This window comes from Eptatretus burgeri, chromosome 4 (genome assembly GCF_056783735.1).
Source record: "Eptatretus burgeri isolate ZD-2024b chromosome 4, Ebu_testis_v1, whole genome shotgun sequence".
Classification (NCBI taxonomy): Eukaryota; Metazoa; Chordata; class Myxini; order Myxiniformes; family Myxinidae; genus Eptatretus; species Eptatretus burgeri.
Window position 1 is genome coordinate 139,984,581 of NC_140964.1, and position 27,673 is coordinate 140,012,253.

At 42.6% G+C, this 27,673-nt stretch overlaps 2 protein-coding genes across 12 annotated transcripts in view; one reads left to right on the top strand and one right to left on the bottom strand.

The window, feature by feature from the left end:
* Positions 1-27,461, top strand: part of LOC147029242 (tensin-3-like) — a 294,302-nt gene extending 266,841 nt beyond the window's left edge. For 10 of the 11 annotated variants that reach the window (XM_085880149.1, XM_085880151.1, XM_085880158.1 and 7 more), the window contains 12 exons: positions 7,416-7,557; positions 11,687-11,770; positions 12,798-13,196; positions 13,673-13,759; positions 14,020-14,148; positions 14,300-14,404; positions 14,767-14,844; positions 14,943-15,011; positions 20,520-20,685; positions 20,949-21,017; positions 21,242-21,271; positions 24,689-27,461. In XM_085880149.1, coding sequence (XP_085736275.1) covers positions 7,416-7,557; positions 11,687-11,770; positions 12,798-13,196; positions 13,673-13,759; positions 14,020-14,148; positions 14,300-14,404; positions 14,767-14,844; positions 14,943-15,011; positions 20,520-20,685; positions 20,949-21,017; positions 21,242-21,271; positions 24,689-24,833 — 1,503 coding nt within the window. In that variant the 3' untranslated portion in view covers positions 24,834-27,461. The remainder of the gene's footprint in view (positions 1-7,415; positions 7,558-11,686; positions 11,771-12,797; positions 13,197-13,672; positions 13,760-14,019; positions 14,149-14,299; positions 14,405-14,766; positions 14,845-14,942; positions 15,012-20,519; positions 20,686-20,948; positions 21,018-21,241; positions 21,272-24,688) is intronic. The other variant, XM_085880150.1, reaches the window with a different exon arrangement.
* LOC147029244 (uncharacterized) lies at positions 8,751-11,129 on the bottom strand. The gene is made up of 2 exons (XM_085880160.1): positions 10,243-11,129; positions 8,751-9,682 (listed from the first exon to the last, which is right to left on the bottom strand). The coding sequence occupies exons 1-2, from the start codon at positions 10,989-10,991 to the stop codon at positions 9,577-9,579; spliced, it is 855 nt and encodes a 284-aa protein (XP_085736286.1). The 5' UTR covers positions 10,992-11,129; the 3' UTR covers positions 8,751-9,576.
* Positions 27,462-27,673: the final 212 nt, after the last annotated feature.

Sequence of the window (27,673 nt, forward strand, 5' to 3'; positions counted from 1 at the left end):
TCATAATGACAGTTATTATGAAGAAATACAGGGATGGATCTAGGGATTCTATAATTAAGATTACAATTATTATGAGCTGCTCCTCTACATTTCCCAGTTATATGGCAATAATCTCAAATCAAGTTATCAGTTTTTTTTTTACCAAAGCCTCTGAGCATATATGAAAAATCCTTGCTTCTTCAAATTATTTCTCTTCATTTGGAGATAAGTCAAGAGGTTTGTTTGTTCTTTACATAATTTTAGTTAGTTTAATACAATCATCTTCAATCCTTTAAACAAATTCATCAGCAGCATCAGGTCTTCCATCCAACTCCAACTTATCATATTTACTTCCTACAGATTATTTAATGTAATAACAAAACCCGCAAGGAATATGCTTTTAATATTTTTTAATATCATCAGTCTTTTCGAAGATGCTCTCAAAATAAGCATATTTGACAAATGGGTGTTTTATACATTTATTTGTTTCATCAAATACAACTTTCTCTCCTGGTCCTGGCATCTCAACAACTGCTGCTTTATGATTAGAACAATACTTTAACTGTTTATCAAGTCTTTGTTGAGATTGAAAGATATTTTGACATCTCTTACAAGGATAGGATTTATGCTTTGATTTATAAACGATTATTTACCAATCTATGAAAGTTTTTGATATATAAGTATAATGAGCGATTTCTTTATTCGTGAAATATAGATCTACATGTCGGTCATTTGACCAACTGTCATTGAATATAGTATTACTAACTCTTAGAATTTAGACTTTATTTTTGTCAGTTAAACCATAAACATTTATTGATAGGTTATTCATGTTCTCAAACTTTGTTATATCTTTTAAGTTCATGGGTTCTCCTCTAGAGATGCCTCGATACCTAATTTCTAATTTATTGTCATATTTCTTCTACTTTGAAACTCTTTCACAGTCTCTTTCCTGTGGATAAAGATGTGCTAAGATACTCCAGAAAAAGCATTTATTATCAGTACTTTGAATATTAATTATTGCCTTTTTACTATTTATATCCTTTGGTAAATCAATGTAAGAAGAAGCCTTGAGCGGAGTGGATTTAAGAATATTAAGGTCGAGATAGGAAACATTCCTAATGTTGAACCAACTACCTTGTTGTTGTTCTTCTAATTCAAATCTAATAAGCTCCACAAAGAAAGGAGATTTAAGAAAGCTATCACCTGATGTAATCCTTGAATCCACCACACCTTATTACAAGGAAATTAAGCAGAGGAGGAGGCCATTCAGCCCATCATGCCTGCACCTCACCAATTCCAGATTTAATAGATTCATCAATTCCCCTTCCCTTCGTGTGCAGTCTTTTCGCTGCTGGTTGCATCATTGGTTAGGGGCGCAGATATGCCGCTGATGCAATGCCCCTATTACCAGTACACTGGTACTCATTTCACCAACCTCGGAAGGATGACAGGGTGAGTGAACCCCCTGGTGTTAATTCAGCGGTAAACGGGGCTTGAACTCAGAGCCCTGGGATCCCAAGCCACCACCCTAACCACTAAACCAACACCAGGTTAAGTTGTCATATATTTTTCTTCAATAACATTAACTTCTCTTGAGAAGGTAGAGGCTCCAAGATATATTTTGAATGATTTATGCTTTTTCAACATTCGACTAACAACCTTGATAATTGAATCCTTTGATATATGAATCACTTCCCAAATGGATCTTTCACTAATGTTAAATCTTATAAGTTTCACCTCTATCCGATCTTAAAAACATCTTTGAAGAGTTGTTATTTCAAATGGTTTTGTCTCAACGACATCTCCCTCTAATCCAATTTTCTTCTTATTTCTCTTCAAGTTTCTCTCAATCTGTGTTTTTGTGATGTTTTTTTATAAGTCTCTTTTAAGACATCCTGAGAAAAGACATCACAATGTTTTGTTTCTTGTTCAAATGGAGATATTTGTCTGAAAAGATTGAATGTGTGTTTGTTGGTTTGAAGGTGTTTTTTATAACATTTATATTCATGATTACATGTTGCAGTACATTGTATTCACCATATTTATAAAGAAAAACTTTGCTTAAAATACAATTTTCTTGATGAAAATCTCACGCTAATTTATGAATGCTTTTCGTTTAAGCTAAAATTTTGTCGATGAAAATTCCGTTTAATTCAGAGGTGAATCTGTGCTTAAAACCATTTTACCCACCAACTTTTTTACTTAATAAATACAATGTATCAAGACACGAAAGACAAGTTTCACGAGATCTCTACATTTGTAAAATATACTGAGAAATATGTCGAGGATGTAAAATTGAATAAAGATAAATATAACAACTATTGGATAAAAACAATTATGGTGAATAATATGAGTTCTTCAATTTCCTTCAGTGGAAGGGCTTTCAGTATATCTGGAAGAACATCAATTAAAGTATCTCTGACAAAAGTTTCTTCTCTCCTTCTGGCAATATATTCAAAACTAGAAAATGCAATGAAACAAGAAAAAGTATCAAAAAGGAAAACTCTTATGGATGAAGCTTGAGAAAGAAAAGATAAGACCATCAGCAATATGCAAGGAGAAATTAGTATTTTTTTTCAACACCCTAAAGATGTAAATCTTGATGAAATAAAGGATGTTAATATATCAGGTGAAATGACATTTCGTTCAGTCGTAGTTAAGGACCATTTTAATATTACCTTTAATATGAAATATACAGTCGTTGAATCTGTTCATGAAAAAAAGTTTCTGGATGTTGTGGTAATGTTTTTTCCACCAATTAAATATGAGTCATTATTCAACTGAAGATTATGAGAGTGATGATAGTATCTCTGTTGGAACAGAAGACAGTTATGATACCGAGAGTTTGTGTTCAAATGATAGTTATGAAAGTAGTTTTAAAGATGATTGTCAAAGTACCAATGGAACTACTGAAGATGATGCCGAAGATTCATTTTATTTGAAGTAAAGTTTTCCGATTATAAATTTGAATAGTACACGAGATCTTGAGCCTCTTGAATTCCCTGATTCTCCATATGACAAATTTGAGAATTGTCTTGCACTTGATAGAATGGGATTAGACAAAGAGTCAGACGCCCATAAACAATGTATATTTTGTGATTATCTTCTAATTAATGAAAAAAAATATATAAAATGGAACATAACTTTCAAAATTTAACCAAAAATGAATTACTTTACAAGATTAATAAGAGAAATGAATGTTAAGTACGAGGGTGATAATACACCTTTTCTTGCAACAGAAAAACTGAACAAATAACAGTAATGTTTCATGGATTGATGATGAAAATTATTCATGATTTACTTTTTCAAGGAAATATCAACATACGATATTGTATTAATAAAAGAATGTATTATCTTGAAATCAAACCAGAACTCAGGATAAAACATGGAGTTTCGAAAAAAAAGCCCATAAAAATTTAAATAATATATTTTCTAAATACATAAATGAATGAATTTTTTACCCATTTGGGAAAATAAGTTAAAGTTTAGCAACCACAAAAATCTTCCAAATTCATGAAGATGTCTCATAATTGGTTTAGGTGGATGTGGAAAAACCTGCCTGCTTTTAAAGATGCTCCTTGCTCCCAACTTTTTAGATTTTGATAATTTAAGATTTTTCACAAAGTCAAGTTTTCAACACGAGTATTAACAGAGTTTCTTGGTGAGGAGCGTGTGTGACATGGACACCTAGAAGGATTAAAAACAAAACCTGTCAAAGGGTAGAGGAGCTCCTTGTGTGCCAACGGACATCCATATCTAGTGGCCAACTGTGTCTGCGGACGTCCTCCTGCAGTAGGTTACTTTTTTATTAGGAGGTTGGTGGCAGGATTTGCACTCCGGCCACCATAAAACACTTCATCCCACAAAACATACCAAAAGAAAAATGAAAACCTACTCCGTAGGAGTAACTCCTGTGCAGCTTCCCTTCACAGGGCAGCTTACCGGATGATTGGATTGGGGCAAAGCCTTCAGAACTCCCAATCTTTGATGACAGGAGGGAAACCATGGGGTAACATCCCTGGGTCAGATTGCGGGAGAGTGTGTCGGAGTGGTGCTGAGGTGTCGTCCATCAGACGGCGGTCTCCTTGGGTTAACCTGAGGCGGTCCCTTTGGGTGGGTGCCTGGAATGTCCTATCCCGAAGAGAGAATGATCACCTGAGCTCAAGCGTTTGGACATCGGTATTGCAGCACTCTGTGAGGTTTGGAGTCTGGTTTGTGGTGAGATCATGGAGGGTGGTTACACCTACTATTGGTCTGGTCACTCTGATGGTTACCATGCCCAAGGAGTTGCTGTAGCTGTGTTCAATAATTTGACTCCAATGTTAATTGAGGTAACATCGGTCAACAAACATATTATGAGAGAGAGGATTCGTCACTCGTTGGGTGTCATTTCCCTGGTCTCTGAATGTGCTCCAATTGAGGTGAGTGATCTCACCATGAAGGACGCATTCTATGCCATGCTCGAGTCTGTGGTTGATCAGTGCCCCAGGTGAGATACTCTTCTTGACTTGGGGGATTTCAATGCATCAATTGGGACTGATAGGGATGGTTATGAGACATGTATTGCTCCCCATGGGTCTGGAACTGTGAACCAGAATAGCACTAAGTTCCTTGACTTTGCAAGAAGTCATGGACTTAGGGTGGCCGGTTCACGGTTTTAGCAACGACAGGATCATCGCTGGACTTGGCATCCCAACGCTGATGCTGTGGCAAAGGAGATTGACCATATGCTCGTTGATGGTCGCTGGAGGATGATCCAGACCTGCACGGTCTGCTGGAGTGCTCAGTTCCATAATACTGACCACTGGCTTGTTGTAGCAACTCTGAAGTTGCAGCTAAAAACCAGGAGAATGGTACAATCCCAGCCTAGGCTGAATGTTGGCAAGCTCAAGGATGAGAGGGTAGCTGAGGAGTTTGCGAACAGGCTGAGTGGAAATTTGGGGCGTCTGGTTGCTTTGGCGGATGCTTTAGAGTTGTGGAGTGTCGTCAAGCCCACCATCCTTGATGTTGCTGGTCGATGTCTTGGAACTCACTGTCAGGTGAAGAAGAATTTTGTCTCTCAAGGGAAAATGGATACCATTGACCAGAGTCACAGGGCCAGGCTTAATGGCAGAACTGAGCTGTTCAGTGAGCTGAGGCGTAAAACTGTACTTGCACGAAGGGTGGACAAGGAGACCTATGTGCGAGGAATATGTGAGGGGGTAGAGCATCACCTGTGGTCAAGTGATTCCCGTCCTGCTTTCAGGGAAATTCACGCATTGCGTTCCTCCATTACATTCCTCCCACGGTGTACTACAGTTTATAGCAGAGAGTGGTTGGATCTTGACAGAAGAGTCCAAAGTGAAGGCCCGCTGGGCCGGTTACTTTGAGCGGTTGTACCAGGCTGATCCACCAGCTGTCGAGTTGGATAACAAGGGTGTTACTATCCCTATTGCTGACCCTCCAATCAACTGTGGTCCACCTCCGTTTGTGGAAACACACTGCGGTGAACCAGTTGAAATGGGGTAAAGCTCCTGGGACCACAACCTTGTAACGTACCGAAGTTTGTTTACGACATTAAAAAAAAAAAAAAATATATATATATATATATATATATATATATATATATATATATATATATATATATATATATATATATATATATATATATTGGGGACAAAAGGGGTTGTATGGGGTGGTTGCCCCCCAAAATATGTACTTGCTTTCTTCTCCGAAACTACACGCATGATTTCAATGAAACTTAACCACAACCTTCGTCACCTATTGTGCACGAAAGTTTGTTCACGGCATAAAAAAAAAAATCGGGATCTATGAGGGGTGCGTTTCCTCCCAAAATATGTATTTTGTTTCTTCTCCAAAACCATACACACAATTTTGATGAAACTTGACCACAACCTTCATAACTCGTGATGTACCAAAGTTTGTCCATGCTATTTGAAAAATCGGGTTTGCGAAGGGGATTTACTGGCAGGGGGTGGGGAGGTTGCCCCCCCAAAATAGGTATGTGCTATCACATTGGTTCATTGGTGCGTTTTGCTGATTCCATCCCATGATGACTGCCTCTTCAGTGTCATTATTCTACCAGGTGAGCACCCAGTGGTATTGCCCCTATTTTTATATTTTGCGGTGCATACATGAGCCCAGAGACAAAGTAACTTCCTTGCATTGGAATTATCTTCAGTGACATTATTCTACCAGGTGAGCACCCAGTGGTATTGCCCCTATTTTTATATTTTGGTGCATACATGAGCCCAGAGACAAAGTAACTTCCTTGCATTGGAATTACCATCCTGGCTTCAGCAGTTATTGAAGAAGGTCAGACTACATTTTCACATTGTTTTTAGAGGGGAAGAAGAAGAAGAAGAAGTACAAATTGGCAATTTAGTGATCTCCTGACATGGTACTTCAGCAATGTATTCTGGCATCTTCATCATTGTTGGTAGTTCTGAAAACGCTCGAGAATAAAAGGTATGGATTTTAAATGCTTTTGACTTCACTCTATAGTCGTTTATAAGCCTGTCATTGTGTACACATTTGAATGGGAAGCCATTTTATTCCTGTATCATCCCTCGTTATTGAGTACTTCCGTACTCCATGATATTCAATTGAAATTAAGTAGTTCCTTGATTATAAGGGATGCCTGGTGTTGGCTTAATGGTTCGGGTGGCAGGCTTTGGATCCCGCTCAGCTGTTGAATAAATACCAGGTGGGTTTGACTCGGCCTGTCATCCTTCCGAGGTCAGCAAAATGAGTGCCAGCATGCTGGTATACTGTGTCGGAATGGCGACCCGTTCAGGATTGTGCCCAATAGTCAAGGAGACGGTTTTGGCAGCACCGACGTTTTGCACAAAGGATGGTCCCAATCTCCTCCTTGATCATAAACTAACGTCTGCAGGCAGATCAACAAACAGAGTGAACCAATTGCTTAACCCCGCTTTGCATTTTGTGTGGGGTAATTAACCAACAATGACAAAAAAGCAGGGATTATTTTTTTATATTTATTAAAAAAAATTAAAATAGGGCACTCATGTTTGAGTGCAATGTATTATCACTTTGCTGCATCAAAATATTTTTTTAGAAGTGCACCACAGGCCCTGTGGGCAGAACATGAGATGCTCATAATAAGATGTGAACCTTTTTAATACTAAATATAGTCTTGTACAGATTGCCACTCCATTTCAGGAGTGCATAAATTTTATGCTAAGAAGTCAAAGGAATCAAATCCACATCAGTGAGGGCAATCAATACCTTAATGAGGCTATACCCACTCCTACACCAAATCATTCCAAGTCATGTTAGATGCTTTGTTAATTTGGCTTATTAACCCTTTTGTGAGACACATTTCCTTTGACCGTGCTTCTAAAGTCTGCCTGTCTTTTGTAAGCTTGGAACTCAGGCCAGTTGGAGCCACATGCTCTCGGGTGTGTCTGTGCTAGCAGCGTTCACCAATGGAAAGCAGTTCTCCTGCACAAGATGTGACAAACGGTGAAAATGTCAGTCCAACAAACAGCCTCCTCTATGGAACCTCTTCGACCCCAGCTTTTCCCGTGTGCCCTCCAACACCATATATAAATCAGGGTGAGCAACAGTCCAGATATCCCGATGAATGTTTTCTTTTTTTCTTTTAAGCACATGAATACAAGGTGGCCAATTAATATTATTGTTATTATTATTATTATTATTATTATTATTTTGTTGTTGCAAAAATAATTATTTATGACTTTGTTATTGTTTTATTTAAAGACAAATTTTTATGCTATAACATTGTCAATTTTTCACATTTATACACTTCCTCAAGACCACCCTCAGTTACAAGCACTGAATGTACTGATCCCTTGAATCCTTCCATAGCATTGTTGATGTTGTTCTGTGGAAGGGTTCGGATAGCATCTGTAGCTCCCTTTTGAAGTTCGCTGATCCTGGCAGTTTTTTTATGGTATACAAATATTTTACATTGACCTCATAGATAGTCAGGTGGTGTCAGGCAGTGTTGGGCACCGGTAACCAAAAAGTTAACTTCGATAACGATAATCTGATAACCCCAATTTTTAAGTCCGATAACGATAATCCGGTAATTATAATACAAAGTTATCGGAAGTTAACGATAATCCGATAACGATAACTGCTTTTTAACAGAAATTCAAAAAAAACAAGGAAAAAGCTTCAAACCCCATAGAAAAGGCTTATTTATGCGAAACCCAAGAATAAAATAAGCATTATGCGTCTTTTTAGAGTCTATGACACTATGTGCTGGTTGCCCTTGAGGAAGACCAACTTCTCAAAGTTAGGCCCAGCTGACAGTCTTGACCTCTTGGGCCTCAGGATGTCCTTGCCGAGAGAGAATAGCCGTTCCACTGCGGCAGAGGACGGAATTGGGGTGTTGTACTTTAGGAAGAGTTGGTGAGGAGCTCCTCCCTGTCAGAGTCAGAGTCAGAGTCGACCATGCCCTCCTTCCCATCAATGTCCAGCCAGGTGTCGACAAGTTTCTTGGCCTTCTGCTTGACACTGGTAAGTGAGCCAGCGGCTGTCCACCCAGCGAAGAGGTCGTCATGCATGCTGCTGTCGTCGGAGCTGGTGGTGTTGGCGCCGTTCCGGTCCCTCATGACCCTCAGCGCTCTCTCGACCTCGTCCTCCATGGCGGCCTTGACAGAGACCGTTATGTTTCTGTCGAACCTGTGCAGCCAGTGGAGTCGGAACTTTGGATGGAAGGCAGCTACCAGCTGGCAGTCCCGATCGTTCAGGTGGTGGTTGAACCGGGTGGCGATGGGTGCTACCAGGACGTCGACCAGTGGCTTGCAGATGGCGAAGCTGTTCCTCATGTTCCTGAGCTTCGTGAGGGTGATGGCCACTGTGGGAAGGAGGGTTCCAAGGTAGGCATTCTTCTCCCCCTGGATGGTGTCAAGGGCCATCCAGGGCCACATGTTAGCACATGTCAAGGGCCACATGGGACATGACTTTGGCCCACTCCTTTAGGAAGGTTATCTCCTGGTCGTTGAAGGCCGAGAGTTTCTCCATGCGGTTAAGGAACCTGTTCAGCTCAGCCTTCTTGGTGGCCAGGATGTTGCTGAGGACGACGATCGAGTCATACAAGGCATTCCACCTTGTCTTGCCAGGGACCACCAGCCTCCTGTCCAGTGCCTCCTCAATGGCGTCGCCCACCTGAGGGCTCCTCCCCTGGGCATGAAGAGTGCCTGAGCCTTGCCATGGGCCTTCTTGTTGAGGGTGTTGAAGGCAGCGACGGCGGGGCCCGTCTGTTTGAGGAGGCCCTTGCCCAAGTCCAGCGTGGCCACCAGATTGAAGGTGTGAGCCGCACACCTCATGTGGACTGGTAGACTGGGGTGCTCTGGTTCCTCATCAAGGAGTTCGCCGAGGGTTACAATGTTGATGGCGTCGTCACCCTCAGCCGTGTCGTCCTCGTTGTCCGAGTCGGCCTCAGGCGGTTCGGCAACATCGTCGAGGTCAGGCAACAGATCCACCTGGCCGACATATTGGGTGAAAGCCTTCACGAAGTTGGACCCGTTGTCGGTGGTTGTCCTGACTACCTTGTCCTGAATGTTGAAGCGCTCGTGGACCTGGACCATGGCCTCCGTTATGACATCATAAGTGTGGTGACCAATCAGACGGGTACAGGTGAGGACAGTATGCATGCTTCCTGGCCCTGGTGGTTGGGTCAATCCAGTGAGCTGTCATGCCGAGGAAAGATCTAAAACAAAGAAACAGACATAAAATACAATTTATTTTCTTAAAAAGATAAGTTTTTAACTTGTCATAAAATTGCCTATTCTACTATCTACATTATTGAATAGATGATATACACAGACTATTGAATATTAATGTTTCTTTTTATAATAATTTGCGTAAATTAACTAAAATAAAACATAATAATCAGTGTGTTAATCAATAATCACTTAATCAGTGATTACTGATTAAGTGATTATCGATTAATACACTGATTATTAAGTTTAATTTTAAACATTTTAAAATGAAAGTTAAGCATAATTTACGCAAATTATTATAGAAAGAAACATTAATGTACTACAGTCTACATTATTGAATTGTGATTAGTACTGATTAATGATTAAGTGATTATTAAGTTTTATTTTAAACATTTTGAAATTAAACTGATGTTCAAGTTACGCAAATGTTTATAACAAAAAACAGTAATATTCACTTTTTTGCATAATTATTTATTTTACGAACTACATGAAAACTTTTAAAGTAGTTAGTACAATAAATATTTATAAATACAGAAATGATAATTACCTATTGTGAGCAGTCCAACAGTCGGCAGTGGTCGCCAAGTAGGTCAGCCAATCAAATGTGTTGATGAGGGCCTCCTCGACTGCCCGTTGTTTGTCATCAATGCGCCTGCCCAGGGTGTGGCGGGACAAGCTGACCTTTGTTGGGTTGAGGGTCCTCACCAGGTCAACAAACTCCTCGGACTCAACCACGTGGCGTTGGAGTATGTTGTTGACGAAAAGGCGGACTATCTTGTCGTCAACAGTGGACTGGCGTACGGCAGTGCCAGTGCTGGCTGAGCCCAGGGCCTCGCCGATGGTGGGCTGCCGGACCTTATTGGCAGGCAGCTCAGAGGTGGTGGAGCCAGAGTTGCGCACACTGCTGTTGCCGGAGGTGTGGTGGCGGCACTTGCCACAGCCAGAGCCAGCCTTGATCTCCTCAAACTGGATAGCTATGGATGGGTGGGTCCTCTTGATGTGGGACTTCAAATTATTAAGGCCGGTGACATGGCCTCTAACAATTTTCTTGATTTGGCGGCATTTTTGGCACTCAAAATAGAGTACCTTTTCATTGTCCTTATCCTGACGGCTGAGCTTGAAGTAGCGCTCCAGGTGGGGCCAGGGGTTTTGGAAAGGCTCTTGGTCCTGGCTGGCGGCGGCCTGGCTGCCAGATGGCTGAGAAGTTTCCGCCACAGACAGAGAGTCAGATTGGGACTCAGAAGTTCCTGAGACAGAGGCTATCTCAATGTCGAGAACTTCTTCTTGGTGTTCCATGGCTGTAGACTGTAGTCTTGTAAGTTGCAAAGAATGCTTGGTAACTGGTACGCAAGAACCGAACGCTGTCAAGTTGACAATGATACTGAAGAATCTAAAAAAATAGTGCAACGATAAAAATGTTATCGGACAAAAAAAATTAACGGACATTATCGGACTAAAAAAATTGAGTTCTCGGAAGTTAACTGGTCCGATAACGATAAATGGAAGTTAACTTCCGATAAAAAAAAGTTAACTTCGATAATTATCTGTTATCGGATTATCACTTTTGTGCCCAACATTGGTGTCAGGTCATGGGAATGAAGTGCTTATGTGATCTGCCTAACATGGCAACCCAGCATCCAAGAAAAACTTCACTGAGGAAGTTTTGTAGAGCAATGGCAAAAATGGTAGTGCCCATCATGCTGAAGGATTATCCTCCTTTACAGGCCTCTGATAGCTCTTAGCTGTTGGAAGGAGGATTGTAACATTTAAAGGTCATTTTCTCCTGTCACTGGGTTCAGTAAAGAAGAATACCAAAGCTCTATCAAGAATAGGGTACGTTGATCACAATGATGAGGTTGTTGTTGATGACAGAAGCCTTAGGTTAGCTGAAGTATTTTGATAAAACTCTTTGTTAACACTGCTTGATGACAGTAACTTATATTTCTGAAGGGAATTTGTTGTTGTAAAACAAACAGTGGATGTCTGTGCAGGGAGATTCACCCCAAGTCCTCTCCGGGGTGCAACGTTGTCTGCTCTTCATCTTCACAGTCCCCCCAGAACGGCCTATAGTCGAGGTGTGTCCATATAAACCACAATAAACTTGTTAGAGTTGATCTTACTTTGGTAAACCCATGCTGACTACCTTTAATTAGTTCGTATTGGTTTAAATGGTTCCTCATCTGGTGCCCAATTAATGTCTCCATCACCTTTCCCACAACTGAAGTCAAACTAACAGGTGTATAGTTTCCCAATTCTTATGTAGATCCTTTCTTCAATAATGGTGTTTGCGACTCTCCAATCCTCCGGTACCCCACCTGACTCCAGTGAACTATTGAAAATATCCGTTAACATCTCGTTTACCTGCTCAGCCACCTCCCTCAATACTCTCGGGTGCATATTTATCTGGACCCGGAGCCTTATCTGCTCTTATATTTCCTCACTGTTCCTTTACTTCCTCCACTCCAACCTGGATCTTCTGTAAAAGCCCTTCCTCACCTCCTCGATAGATACTCTCAGCTATCGGCAATTCTCCTGACTGTTCTTGAGTAAATGTTCAAGCAATCCATGTCCCCTCACCCAGCCTGAACCAAGGAGGATGCTCGAATTTGGGATGTAATCTTGGTGCCGGTGAAAACTCGCTTACTCTTTTCCCTCCTTGCACCTCATTTCGTTTTTTTTCTTCACATTCACATTTAATTGTTTTTGCTTTCTGTGTGCCTCTTCTTCAGTCTGCATACCTGTTGTTCTCTTCACTTACTTCTTTTTCGTTCTGTGTGGACTTCAAATCTTCTTGTACTTCCGATTTCCTTCATGCATATCTTATTTCTGTCTTCTATATTGTTGTGTTTCCAAATCCACTCTTATTTATTTTCCAACAACATACTGCACGAGCATTTTGGTTCGACTGAGAAAAGGACAATTCCTTGTTACAAATGTTATTATTACATAACTAAACCACTCTGCATTGGTAACACAACATGCTCTTGTCTTGCATGTCCAACTTGAATATATTGTCTTTATTTCAAATATTGAGATAATGACGTACTTTCAATCAGGTATGATGTGTGTTGTATCATTAACCACATCCTTTGCTTTGAGCAGACATTGCCCCTGTGCCAGAAGCTTGGACTCCAAATGGCACATACCCTTGCCATTCTGAAGGTCTCTCAGACCCCTCAGCTTGTGGCCAAAGCTCCCCGAGCCAGGGGTCTCCTACCGAGCGAGTGTCTGGTCTCGACCACATCCAACTTTCTGCATCTCCTTCTCTACCGTCTCACACCTACCGCCTACCCACGCATCAATGGACAGGACAAGATTCTTCACACATACCGAGCGCTTTCCATGCTGAACCTCACGAGCAATCCAGCTATGGATTTCTCAATGGCACTCCACGCTGGGCATCCTCCACTACTGTTGAAGCTCTGGGCAGGGCAAGTCACACAGCTAGCACCTCCTCTGCTGATATCTACCGTCACCCAAGCCTTACTTCACTTCCTAACGGTGAGGATAAATTTCAGATCTGATAACTCCGAGCATGATGGATATTATGTTGCATTTGATTTTAAAAAATGTCCTCTTTAGCCTGAGGACCCTTCGATGGAAAAGACATGAACCACCCTTATCATTGCCATGGGTGCAAGTGTTCAGGGATGCATCACCTGATTTTTCAATGATGGTCTTCATGGGCAATATTTTGAAAACTATGATGCACTCATGGATGCCATTTACATTTATTTCCAAAATAGTGATGAATTTATTTCACCTCGAGAACTTACCTATTACATATTGCTCTGAGGGTAGAGAAATGACTTTCTCACTCCACCTGTCTCTATAAAAGGGGTTTTTATTTTTTTATTTTTTACGTGATACAATTGAATCATTTCCTTCGAAGAGACCCTTGTGGAAGTTGGAAATTCTTGTATGTTACCAAGGTACACCGAGTACATTCCAAACATTGTGTGTATCATGCCTTGTAGAGAGCACTATGGAGTCACGCGCACGAGTGAAGTTCGTCCAAGATACGACAAAATACTGGTACAAGAAAGACATCAGCCGAGATCAAGGTGGGTGGCTATTGTTGCAATGATCGTTGCACATGAAGAAAGAGGAATGACTGAAGGATGGCAGGAATATGAAAGGACATGTAGACTACCTAAGTGATGACATGTAAACATAGCGTTCTGTCTTCACCCCCAATAACCTCAATCCCAAAACTACAATCTTGATCTTATTCCCACTCGTGTCTTAAACTCTGATCTTCATTGTCATCTGAAAATAAACTTTTTGTCTCGCTTTGACTTTTGTTTTAACGATGGTCCAACAGCTGTCACTCTGCTCAAAGACAAAGAGCCTGGAGCCTTTGTGATTCGTGACAGCCACTCATACCGTGGAGCGTACGGCCTGGCCGTGAAAGTTTCCGAACCACCACCGGGTCTGGAACAGCCTCGTAAAGGTATATTTCAATCGACACTTTATACCTTACTGAGTGGAGAAGGAATGTGTCGGGGCTACCGGTTGGGAAGAGCCTTGAATAGGAAGGCCCTGCCACCTTGCACCATTTGTATGGTCAGCATGATGTCTGATTCCCTGGTGTATTTTGACAGATGGTATGCTTGGAGAGCTGGGAAGTGAATTGGTGAGGCATTACCTCATTGAGTCAACAAGCAAGGGTGTGCGGCTGAAAGGTTGTATTAACGAGCCGACCTTCGGTATGTTCATCACTTGCTGCACAAGCAAACGGCCACACGGATGATTATATTATCAACATCGTCACAATCACACACACACACACACACACACACACACACACACACACACACACACACACACACACACACACACACACACACACACACACACACACACACACACACACACACACACACGAGAGTTGTTCTCAATTTGTCTTTCCTGAATACTTTTAACTGTTTTCACACTTGTAAAATATTTTTGAATCACGACTCATTCGCAATTTCATTTTCTCACACGTTGAATGCCTTTTGGAAGACAAGTATGCCCATAATAAATGACTGAATTTGCTTTTTTTTATCTGTCCATTTCGACTCGACAGGAAGTCTGTCCGCCTTGGTGTATCAGCATTCCATAACACCGCTCGCCCTGCCATGCCGTTTGGTGATACCGTGTCAAGGTAACGGAGCACAGCACATGTTCCCTTTGGAACAGATGAGTTTGCTTGGTTTTAGCTGTTTGATGAGTCATTACTTTTTCCATGTACCGTGCCCATAGACCCGACTGAAGGTGTCGATGTAGATTCTGCAGAAAATCACACTTCAGAGATCCTCAAACAGGGAGCCGGTGCGTACGGACAACTTGTAATTGCTTTGTTATCTTTTCTTTTCTCTTGTGTTTTTATTTGTTTTACCTCATCCCCTTTTTTTACTCTTTTTTACATTATTTTATATTTTTATTCTCTAATATATTTAATGCTCATCATGGTGCAATTTTTGTATTAATGATTGTTTGGATCAAAAAGATTTTGTTTTAATGTTTGAATGATTGAAATTTTAAAGTCTGACATTTTAAAATGATCAATGCACGTTGCATTCTTTTTGAGCACAAACTGTTTTTTTTTTTATCTTGTTCTAACCACACAAACAGTATAAGTTCAGCAGGACATCGTGGTAAACATGATATAAGAAATGCCATGGAGTTTGGTTTCACTGGATCACAATCGTGCTGTTGGGCTGTATGGAGTGGATCGGATGGGATTCCACTTATCCGTAATTATCATGTCAAACTTTGATTTAAGTGGTTTTAAATTTAAATAAATTTAAGTGATTTAAGTGCTAAATTGGACTTCCGGTTCTGGGTTTGGAGCGTTAGCAGGTCTCCTTTCAGCGCTCTCTGCTGACGATCTGAAAGTTAAGTTTCCGGTCGTTATCTGTCCCGTTTTAACTTTATTTTCTCACCTGCATATTACTGTGTGTTCCTAGTTTGGTTTTGTTTCAAAAATCGTGCTATTTTGTGAGTTTTCGTCGACCTTGTCTTACCGAGTGCTTGAGGCCAACCCATCGTTCCCCTCGGTGTACAATCATGTTTATTTGTATTTTCTCCCCATTACCTTCAATTTCTATCTTCCCCACTTTCCCAACATCCCCCATCCCTCCCAACTAAACACTTTCTTGTCTTAAATTAAAAAAAAAACTTTCTCCTTGCACACTCACAAGTCTCGATTCTTCTTCCTCTTCTTCTTCATCCTCCTCTTCTTCTTACTCCTGCCGGCACACCATCTTTATTCCACTGAGCTGACCCTCTCTCGCCATTACATTCACGATTTCTTCCAATATACAACCTTCCATTCCCGAATCTTACCTGTTCTTCAAAAATACATCAAAAAATAATAATCTTCCTCGTATCCTTTCGATCTCCAGACCTCCTGAAACCACGTGTCTCTCTCTCTCTACTCTTCCTGGTCCTTTCCATCGACCCATCAGCTTCACACTGCGTTTACCGTCCAAATTCACCACACACTTCCACAATTTTACTTCAACATTCCCTTTTGCAAATGTTACGCAATCCTTATTTAAAATAAATAATTTCACTTTTGACGATACACCTCCCAGAGCCAAGTGCTTCTCCCATAACCACGTGATCTGTTTACACCCCCTGCGTTTACCGATCCAATTTCACCATTCACCTCACGATTTTTTCTGCAACACTTCCATGACCTAATCTGATGAAAACTCTCTCAAACAATAAGATTAATAATAAAACGATCTCTTATAATGCTTCATCTTCCTTTTTCACACATGTGGTACTCTTCACTGTATCATTATGCACGACTCTTCTTCTATTTCAACAGACTGCTCTCAATTCGACCTCTCCTTCACACCTTGCCTAAAAAACCCAACTGTTACAGCGTTTCTTCTCTCCATTCTTTGAATTCACCTTTATTGCATCCATCAAGAAACGTGTTTAATCGCATCTCTGACCTAAAACTGAAAAAAAAAACAGTTTGCTATGAATGTTCGCTTTCCATCAACCATTCTTATTTTCCAACTTGCGTGCCAACTCACCCCTCTCACCCCTCACTCTCAAAGTAACCATCCCACTCTTCTCCCTCCAATCCTCCCTCTCACCTCTCTCAAAAACTCCCCACTCACCTTTCTCCCACCATTCAGCCCCCTCACTCATCCTTCTCAAAGTTGCCCCCCCTTCTCATCCACAAAGCTGCCTCCTTCCACTGCCCTCTCACCTCCATCTCTTCACTCCACCTCCTCAAATCTTCAACTGCCTTCTTCCCCCTCTCTTGTCCCCCTCTCCCCCAGCACCACAGAGCCTTTTCCCCTCCTCATCCGGCCCCCTCCCCGAGCTATTCTGCAATCCCCCACACTCTTTCAACAACCCTCCTTACCCCCCTCCCTCGTCCCTTGTCCTACCCTCCCCCTCCCCTCCCACCCCCTGCACCAAAAGCCTCCTCCCCTTCTCTTCATTAACAGTGTGGACCTCAAATATCCAGGGCCTTTGCTCAAACCTTTCAGATCCTTCCATACAGGTTGCCACAGACAAACCAGACATAATCTGCCGAACAGAAACTTTCCTCCCCCAAGACGTGTCTGACTCCCAAGTATCTCTCCCTGGGTACTCCCTCCTCCGGTATGACAGACCGGAGCCTCGTCCTGGTGGAGGAGTTGCTCTCTTCATCATAGACTCTATTCCTCACTCTCCATGCACTACCCTCACTCCCCCACACCCCCAGGAATACCTCTGACTACGACTTCCCCTCCACTCCCACCTCATGTTTATATGTGTACTGCACAGTCCACCAAACAGTGATGACTCCATCTACACCCCACTATCTGAAAACATGGACCAACTTCTATCTTCTCATCCAAACTCTCTCTTCCTCATATGTGGCGACTTCAATTATCATCATGCCAGTTGACGAGGTGTGGGTACCTCTCTCACCTGTCATGGCTCTTCAGCAAAAGCTTTCTGCGACTCATTGGGACTGAATCAATCAGTCAACTTCCCGACCCGGATCTCAACCAATGGTACTCTATCTCTTCTGGATCTGATTTTGACAAATTTCCCTGAAAATATCTGCTGCTCTTCCTCCGCTCCAATCGGTTCTTCTGACCACGTCCTTGTCAAAGTGGACATCTCTGGACATCTCTCTGGTTATTATCAGAGAACCACCTCACCACCATCGAGTCTGGCATTTCACTCAAGCCGACTGGCAGGGTCTCCAAGCAGCCCTCAAACTTATAGACTGGTCTCCTATCGCTACTTTCTCCAACATCAACTCATACTGGGAATTCTTTCAAAGAAACTTGCTCTCTCTCATGCACAGATTTATCCCCTCTCGTCTTCAGTTGTCCCAACCTTCCTCCCGCCCTTGGTTCACTGAAGCTTGGGGTGAGGCAGTTGTCCTGAAACAACTTGCCTTTGCCTCATAGAGAGCAAACCCAACTGAGGGTAATCTCAGTTCCTTCCACAAAGCTCAGAACAAGTGTGTATCTACCCCCAGGAGAGCCAGAAAACAACATATTTCTCACGTCAAGTCTGAACTCTCAAACCTCTCTCCCTCTTCAAAATCCTGGTGGCATCTAATCGAATCTGTTTCTGGTGTATGTTCCTCCTCCACCACCCCCCCCCACCTCAAATGGCCGCACTGCTGATACCGCACATGAAAAGGCTGAATGCCTAAACTCTGTGTTTGCAGCTAAATCTTGTGTCCAAAACCCATCGCTTTCTCTACCCACCTTATCCAGTCACACGCAACTGTCCCTGGACTCTGTGTCCTTTTCTCCTGACAAGGTGGAGAGCTTGCTGTCAAACTTCGACTCAGATTCTGCAACCGGTCCAGACGGCATCAGCCCCCGTGTCCTAAAAAACCTGCTCTTGCTCACCCTCTCCCTGTTCTATTCACCCTCTCATTTGCTCAAGGTCATCCGCCATCTGCTTGGAAATCAGCAAACATTACCACCCTGCATAAAAAGGTGCAAAAACAGATCCCTGCAACTACACACCAATCAAGCTTCTCCCAATCATCAGCAAGGTTATGGAATCCATCATCGCTTCAGACATTAAATCGTTTCTCTACTCTAATGGCTTGATTTCCGATCATCAATTTGGTATCAGACCAGGTCACTCTACCCTGGATATGCTGCTTCTGCTCTCCCAACAATGGATGGAGGTCCTCAATTCCAGACATGAAATCCGAGCCGTATCCCTGGACATATCACCTGCTTTTGACACGGTCTGGCACCCTGCCCTACTCACCAAACTCTCTTCCTATGGTATTCTAGGACATCTCCACTCATGGCTCGCAGACTTCCTCTCCTGTCGCAGTCAACGTGTGGCCCTAAATGGAGTTCTTTCATCCCCTCTTCCTGTCCAGATTGGAGTTCCTCAAGGTGGCGTTCTGGGCCCTGTTCTTTTTCTGGTTTTCATCAATGATCTCTCCGACTCTCTGGAAAATCCTCTATACCTCTTTACTGATGACTCCACCATCTGCCGTACCATCTGTCATCCCTCAGACCGGCAAGCAGCAGCCTCTTTGCTCACTGCAGATCTGGGTAAAATCACAAACTGGTCCAACACGTGGAACATGTCTTTCAATCCGGACAAATCTCACACTCTCACTATGTCTCTCCGAAAGGACTGTTTAGAAAACCCCCCATCCACTTTCTCAACAATCCTCTGGAAGAAGTCCTTTCTTTCAAGCTTCTGGGTCTCACTATCTGCCATGACCTTTCCTGGGAAAGCCACATTTCAAACCTCGCCTCCAAAGCCAGTCGCCGACTGGGAATCCTCCGTCGTGCAAAGTCCTTCCTCGGCCCACCTGAGCTTCTGACCACTTACAAAGCTTTTGTCCACAGCCTGATGGAGCACTGCTCTCGCATCTGAGCTGGTGCTCCTGCCTTCCACCTTTCTCAGCTTTACGCTGTGGAAACCAATGCATTTCGGATCATTGGCATGTCCCACGATGAGGCTGAGTCTTTGTGCCTCTCACTCTCTCACCGCAGGCAGGTTGGTGGTCTTTCTGTCTTCTACCGTCTCCTCTCCAGCCTCGCCCCCCCCTGCTCTCTCTCTGCGATTTGTTCCCACCACATTTCCGCAGGGTGCTCAAGGTCCGCCAACAACCCCCTTCTGGTAAAACTAGCAAAATCACGAATCGCTGCTCACCTTCACTCTTTCATTCCTCTTTTTTCCCGCCTTTGGAATAAACTCCCACACTCTATTCAATCCCATTCTTCCCTCCAGGCCTTCAAAACAGCTGTTCACCACCACCTCTTATCATCCCCCATCCAAATCCTCGATCTTTTCTACCCCCGTTAATCCACCCAAGCCCACCTCCTTCAAATTCCCTGCTTTCCTTCCTGAAAGTCCCTGTAATGTCCATCTTGTATTCCCCATGTTCCCCGCCCCATCCCCCTCCCTTCCACAGATCTCCTAATATCTCTGTTCCCCCACTGTTTTGTCCTTCCCACTCCCGCCCCTCTTGTCTCATGCCCCCCTTGATGTGCGTTGTGTGTTTGCTCTCACACGAGACTCGACAAGGTATACAACAACAACAAAAAAACGTTTTGAATCTGTACATGTAGAGCAGAAATAGTTCCAGTATTATTTTTTCATTACGTTTTATTTTCAGTGTGAGAAATGTAATGTGACTTTTCACCCATGATGTCTGTTAATTTTATCCCCCACTGGAAATTTTTCAAATCGCATCCTCATGCTCATGTTTATTTATTCTCATCTTGTTTTTTTTTTTTCCGAAAATTCTTAGTTTTCCTCTTTGTTCCATCTTGTTTTGTTTTGTTATTTTCTCATTATGTTCCGTATAACTTCACTTTTTAGCTTGCAACGTTCTTTACCTGGGCACGGTGGAGCTGGAGTCGCTAACTGGACCAGAGGCGTTGGGAAGAGCCATCAGGTTAACGTTGGAAAATCCACCCTCGGAGCCCACGGTTGTGCACTTCAAAGCGGCCGCCCAAGGAATCACGCTGACTGATCACCAGCGCAAGTGAGGAACGCACAGAAAACACACGCACGCAAACTCGATCAAGCATTGCAATAACCAACTGAGCCTTTCTTCGTTGACTGGCGAATTTGAGGCACAATGTTTTTAATCAAATTCAGAGAATAAATGCCACTTCCTTATTTTCCTTAAAAAAAAAAAAAAAAGTATGAGAGAGATAAATGAACCTCCAATGGTCCTTTCGTGCACTCGTTTTAAACCGGTGCATTATCACGTGGAGACTCTCACGGTTTCCTTTTACCTTCCAGGGTGTTCTTTCGAAGATACTACAAAGCAAGCAGCATCACGTTCTGTGATGTGGATCCGCAGCTCAGGAAGTAATAATCTGTTGTGAAGACAACATCTGGAACACGAGAAATGTTTTTACACTCTAAGAATGCTACAAAGTTGATATATTGACACTTTTGTAGAGTGGTGTCGTGTGTTCAAGTTAAAAATCTCAAAATACAGCAGTTTTTCCACACAATGTGCACTTCAGGGTACTCTCAAATGAGTTTGGCATTTTGTTAACCCAGGCTTGAAATGTGTGTCTGCTTTACAGGTGGCCAATTGATGAGGGGAATTGTGCCAGGTAGGATATACTTTCTTGGTATATTTTTATTCCCTCCATTGTAACCTCTTCTACATGATAGGGAAGATTATTAACCTCCGCCATCTTCGAAGATGGATGGAGGTTACTGTTTTCACCCCTTTCTGTTTGTTTTTTTTTTTTTTTTTTTTGTATACCTTGGTCGAGGCTCGTATGAGAGCTAACACACAACTCACAGCAAGGAGGCATGAGACAAGAGGGGTGGGAGTGGAAGGGACAAAACATTGGGGAACAGACACAGGTGAACTGTGGAAGGGAGAGGGATGGGGATGGGACGGGGAACATGGCGAGGAGAAGATGGACATTACAGGGACTTTCAGGAAGGAAAGCAGGAGAATTGAAGGAAGTGGGCTTGGGTGGATTATCGGGGGTAGAAAAGATCGAGGATTTGGATGGGGGAAGATAAGAGGTGGTGGTGAACAGCTGTTTTGAAAGCCTGGAGGGAAGAATGGGAAAGAATAGAGTGAGGAAGTTTATTCCAAAGGCGGGAAAAAGAGGAATGAAAGAGTGAAGATGAGCAGTGATTCGTGATTTTGGTAGTTTTACCAGAAGGGGGTTGTTGGCGGACCTTGAGCGCCCTGTGGAAATGTGGTTGGGACAAATCGCAGAGAGAGCAGGGGGGCAAGGCTGGAGAGGAGTCGGTAGAAGACAGAAAGACCACCGACCAACCTGCGGTGATTGAGTGAGAGGCCCAAAGACTCAGCTTCATTGCGGGAGATGCCAATGATCTTAAAAGCCCTGGTTTCGACAGCGTGAAGTCGAGAAAGGTGGGAGGCAGGAGCACCAGCCCAGAGGGGAGAGCAGTACTCCATCAGGCTACGGACAAAAGCTTTGTAAGTAGTCAGGAGCTCAAGAGGGCCGAGGAAGGACTTTGCACGACGGAGGATTCCCAGTCGGCGACTGGCTTTTGAGGCAAGGTTGGAAATGTGACTTTCCCAGGAAAGGTCATGGCAGATAGTGAGACCCAGAAGCTTGAAAGAAAAGACTTCTTCCAGAGGATTGTTGAGAAAGTGGATGGGGGGTTTTGTAAACGGTCCTTTCGAAGAGACATAGTGAGAGTGTGAGATTTGTGTGGATTGAAAGACATGTTCCACGTGTTGGACCAGTTTGTGATTTTATCCAGATCTGCAGTGAGCGAAGAAGCTGCTGCTTGCCGGTCTGAGGGATGACAGATGGTACGGCAGAGGGTGGAGTCGTCGGCAAAGAGAAATAGAGGATTTTCCAGAGAGTCCGAGAGATCATTGATGAAAACCAGAAAAAGAACAGGGCCCAGAACGCTACCTTGAGGAACTCCAGCCTGCACAGGAAGAGGGGATGAAAGAACTCCATTTAGGGCCACACGTTGACTGCGACAGGAGAGGAAGTCTGCGAGCCATGAGTGGAGATGGCCTTGAATACCATGGGAAGAGAGTTTGGTGAGTAGGGCAGGGTGCCAGACTGTGTCAAAAGCACGTGATATGTCCAGGGATACGGCTCGGATTTCCTGTCTGGCATTGAGGACCTCCATCCATTGATGGGAGAGCAGTAGCAGCATATCCAGGGTAGAGTGACCTGGTCTGAAACCAAATTGATGATTGGAAATCAAGCCATTGGAGAAGAGGAAGGAATTAATGTCTGAAGCAATGGTGGATTCCATAACCTTGCTGGTGATTGGGAAAAGGCTGATTGGTCTGTAGTTGCAGGAATCTGTTTTTGCACCTTTTTTAAGCAGAGCGGTGATGTTTGCTGATTTCCAAGCAGATGGCAGATAACCTTGAGTAAATTAGAGGGTGAGTCGAACAGAGAGAGGGTGAGCAAGAGCAGAACAGCAGCTTTTTAGGATATGTGGGCTGATGCCGTCTGGATCAGTTGCAGAATCTGAGTCAAGGTTTGACAGGAAGCTCACCGCCTTGTCAGGAGAAAACGACACAGAGTCCAGGAACAGCTGGATGCGACTGGGTAAGGTGGCGACAGAAAGCGATTGGTTTGAGACACAAGATTTCGAAACAAACACGGAGTTTAGGCATTCAGCCTTTTTCCAATTCATCAGGGTCATCGTCAGGTGCTTTATTATTCATCATCAGGGTTCCCAGATAGTTATGGTTGGCCCACAGAACCAAAAAAGTTAGTCAAGGCAGGAAGTTTGAATGGGGCTAGCATGCTGGCAATAAACTTGCAATGACTTCTGAGCATGATGCATATAAAAAAAAATTTGGCGATTGGAGCCAAGTCTTGGGACTCACGATTTTGTTTCCAAACTTTGGAAATTTTGAATTTTTTTTGGATGAGAGAACATCACAGGATTGTCCATGCTTTTGGGAACGATGATTCAAAGGATACCGAGGGATCTTTAACATCCAGATGGGTCTCCGGATTAATGTCCATCTGAGGGACAACATATTCACCCTGTCTGCAAAGTGAAATGCTTAAAGGAAGTTTCACCCCACCTTACTCACCATCTATCTGACTTACCTAAGATCGAACTAAATGCTAAATGTGTTTTTATACATATGTATACATTTTTTATTTTTAATTAATAACTTTAAGGCGACAAGCTGCGCAGGAATAAGAGGAGTAATTATCAGGAAATGAAGTTGGTTGAACGATTAATGGAGTAAGAGCATTCCACACATCAGGTTTGTGTTTGGAGAGATAACTCCCTTTCTAAACCTTTGATACATCGTTCAAAGGAATGTATCAAAAATAGAGAGAGAGTATTAACTCAAATTTGCAAAATCCAGGCTGACTGCACTCCGCGACTCTGTTGTTCCTCATCTCTCCCGTCTGTGGAACCACATTGCACCGCCTTGCACCGCCTTGCTTGGACTGTTCTGCCTCACCCTTCCCTCCAGATCTTCAGGCAGACAGACACACATCCTGACCGATGATCTACATTCCCTCCATTAACCTTTTTCTAAACCATCGTTCTTACATCCTGGTTTCAATGTTTCCTCACATTCTCCATATCTCTTCCTTTTCTGTTTGTTCATTTCCTTGCCATTTGTGCCCAATTGTTGCCCCACTAACCCCCCCCCCCCCACTGTCAGTTCAACCTTGCTCTTCCATGAGCCTCGCTCTTGCGGAAAGAGTAGGGAAGTGAGAAGAAAAAAAATGATTAAAAGATCGAAGGAAATGCAAAGGCTCGTCTGAATATATATATATATATATATATATATATATATATATATATATATATATATATATATATATATATATATATATATATTTTCTTGAAATACAATGCCTTGTGCATCGAAATGAATATCCTCATGGTATGCATTGTCGGGCACATCCTGCATTGTCACAAACCTAAATGATGCTTCACTGCAAATCGTTCAGTAAAGAAATCCCAGGAATGTTGCATTTATTATTCATTCATTTCATCCTTCCCCACCTTGTCCCAAATCGAATTATTTGCAGTATATTTGGATTTGTGGCACGGAAACAAGGCAGCCATGGCGACAACCAGTGTCACGTGTTTGCGGAGCTGGAGCGTGATCAACCGGCTGCTGCGATCACTGGATTCGTGTGCAAAGCCCTGCTGAATGCGGAACCCATTTCATAATGTCAACTCGATAAGCTAATCATATTCGTATTACTCTTATTTCCAACATACAGTTATCGCCGATACAGTTGGCCGTGGTCCTCGGCTCATTCACCCCTCCATGCTGCTTGACTTCTGATGTTTGTTTTGAGCTTAAACTGAAGCAATGCTGCCTTAGCTCAGCACCTTTATATGATAAATACAAATGTGTAGATGTACACATGCATGCTTGTCTGCTGGACAAGCCCGCATGTGTTGTGTGCTCCAGGTGAGCCATTTTGTGTTCCACAACACTGTTTCCTCTTCAAGTTAGTGTTCTCAAATGACAGACTGGTAGCACATTCTCTTTCAAGAGGGACCTTCTGGAGTTATTTGGGGGTTTTTTTTTTTTTGCACTATTCTGTGCATTTGAAAAGCATGAGGTCGTAGGTGAACGAGCATACAGAATTAAACCGACTGGATTTGTTTGAACGGTCGTTTCCATCACGTGAGATGAATAAACTTTGAGCCACACTGTACACAAACAAAATCCACAACTCGTTTACTGAATCACATCGTCACTTGGTTACTTAGCTCATGGGTACGTCCCTGTTTGATCCTGGGCAGCGATTTTAATTTCAACGTATATTTGCCTTGTCCTTGAAACGGGAAGCTATCCTGCGACACCGATGCACTTTGTCGACTTCAACGTGCCATGCCCTATCAAAAGCCATTTAATCATTTTCCTTGATTCGGAGGAACATGATGCACGGTATGAGAAATTTTGTGGTCCATCATGCTTAAGCCATAGCCACACCCCAGCACTCCCACCAACTGACGGTAGTCTACTTACTCTTTGCCATGGTACATTCCACAGTGGCCTTCTCTTTTTTCAAAGTTAGCCCGAGATATTGAATGTCTATGACCTAAGTGCAGACAAGACAACCAGCTTTACGTCCCCATCTGACTCGTACTGCAGTTGGCACTGCGGAATCACATCCGTTGGTTCGGTCCGCTTTGCCGTGGATCAAACCCAAACATGACGATTTAAAGACGAAAACCGAGCTTCGCTGGACTATACAGGCTAGTTTGTTCATGTGTCGCTTTCGAGTGCAGTAATGAAGGATGTGAGATCGCCGAAGGTATTTCTAGATTACCTTTTGCTATCTTTCTGCTACAGGTCCTTTCCTTTGCCTGTTCTGCATCACAAATGATTTGTTTGATTATTATTATTTTTTTTTTTGCAAAGAGGTGTGGAAAAGTTGGGTAAGGATGAGAAGAAGAGTTTCTGAAACGTGTTACAACTCAGCTGAATTTTACTGCCATTGCCAGTTGTTTCGAGGTATCGTATGATGTCTTTTTTTTTATAACGTGATGCAATTGTTTGTGCCGTTCCACACGTGACTGTATTTATTGTGCTATTGTGACAAACCAGCCCAAAGAACTATAGGTCTATATCCTTGTGCAGTTCCACTAAATCAGCTTTATATTTTCTTTTGTGGAACAATGACTATTGAATATTACTGCTATGATTTATGCAGTTTTATACTGAACTTGCTGTCTCTCCATCGTGAATCGTTGTATTTCATTTTGCAACTTCAGAAAGTTCTTACGCTGCGATACAGATCTGGTCAGATCTCTAATGTCTGTCCTGTCTACGGATCTTGTTGTTTGCAAGGTTTGTAAATGCCTGGTGATTGAGAGCTTAATGCACGTTGAGAGGGCAAGTATTGAAAAGGTGTTCAGGAGGTTAACAGGGTGCCGACTAGCAGAAGAGAAAAAGGCCGATGATGTAACCGAGGATGAGAATTAATTGTATCCTCGTGCAAAGGGAAAACCATCCAGTTATTTTGATTTATTATTAGTTACATCGTCCGAAATGCTAACTTGCATGTCTGAATGATGGAAAGAGCTGGTGGATTGAAAGAGCAGGATTTGAGGTTTGATAGTCATTAATTTTGTACCCTATCTTCAATTGTTTCTTTGTACAGACCCTGCTGAAACTGTTTTTTTTTTAATGTTTATTCTACCAAAACACCTTTATCCTGGAATGACAGACTTGGCGTTAGAGTATTACATCAGGATGTAACGGAAACCGGAGAGAAATACAATGTTAGTTCAATGAGTCCCAAACTATCCCAGGGTTTTGTTCAACCAAAGCAAGTTTTGCCCGACAATGTTAAAGCGTTCGTCGTCGTCGTCACTTTGCTTCCCATTTGATTATTAGATCTAGCACTTAATGCCCAAGTACAGCAAACATTCTGTAGATATTTGATTTTGGATCCATTCCACCTTTTATTGTGTCGAGATTCGGTTTCAGACCATGTTTCTGTCCAAAGCTCTTTCAAAGATGTTTTAACGGCAAATACTGAGGACGGTAATTTTGTATACGTTTGACCTGTTATGTTTATTTCTATTTATGACTGCCTCATTACATAATATATACATATCTATATATATATATATATATATATATATATATATATATATATATATATATATAAACATATATATATATATATATCATCAAAGTGATATTTTATACTCCATTGCTTGTATAAAATGTGTAAAGTCCACAGTGTGACTTTGTACTGTGTTCCAAGTTTCACTACTGCCTGCTTTGCTGCTGTTTTGATGGACAAGATACATTAAAATACTATGTCCAGCAGAGTCACTTGTCGACTTGGCCATGGAGGCATTTTCGTAACTAAAAGCACCTGCTCCCTGCGGGAGCAGCCTGGGGGGAAGCGGGGAGGGAAAAAATCGGGTCATCTCCTCCCCCCCACCCCACCCCCCTTTGCAGGTAGGTGGGATTTTTTTTTTGTGCTCATGACCTGACACTTGGTACTACCAACACACATGTAAGCAAAATTTGGTGTGGA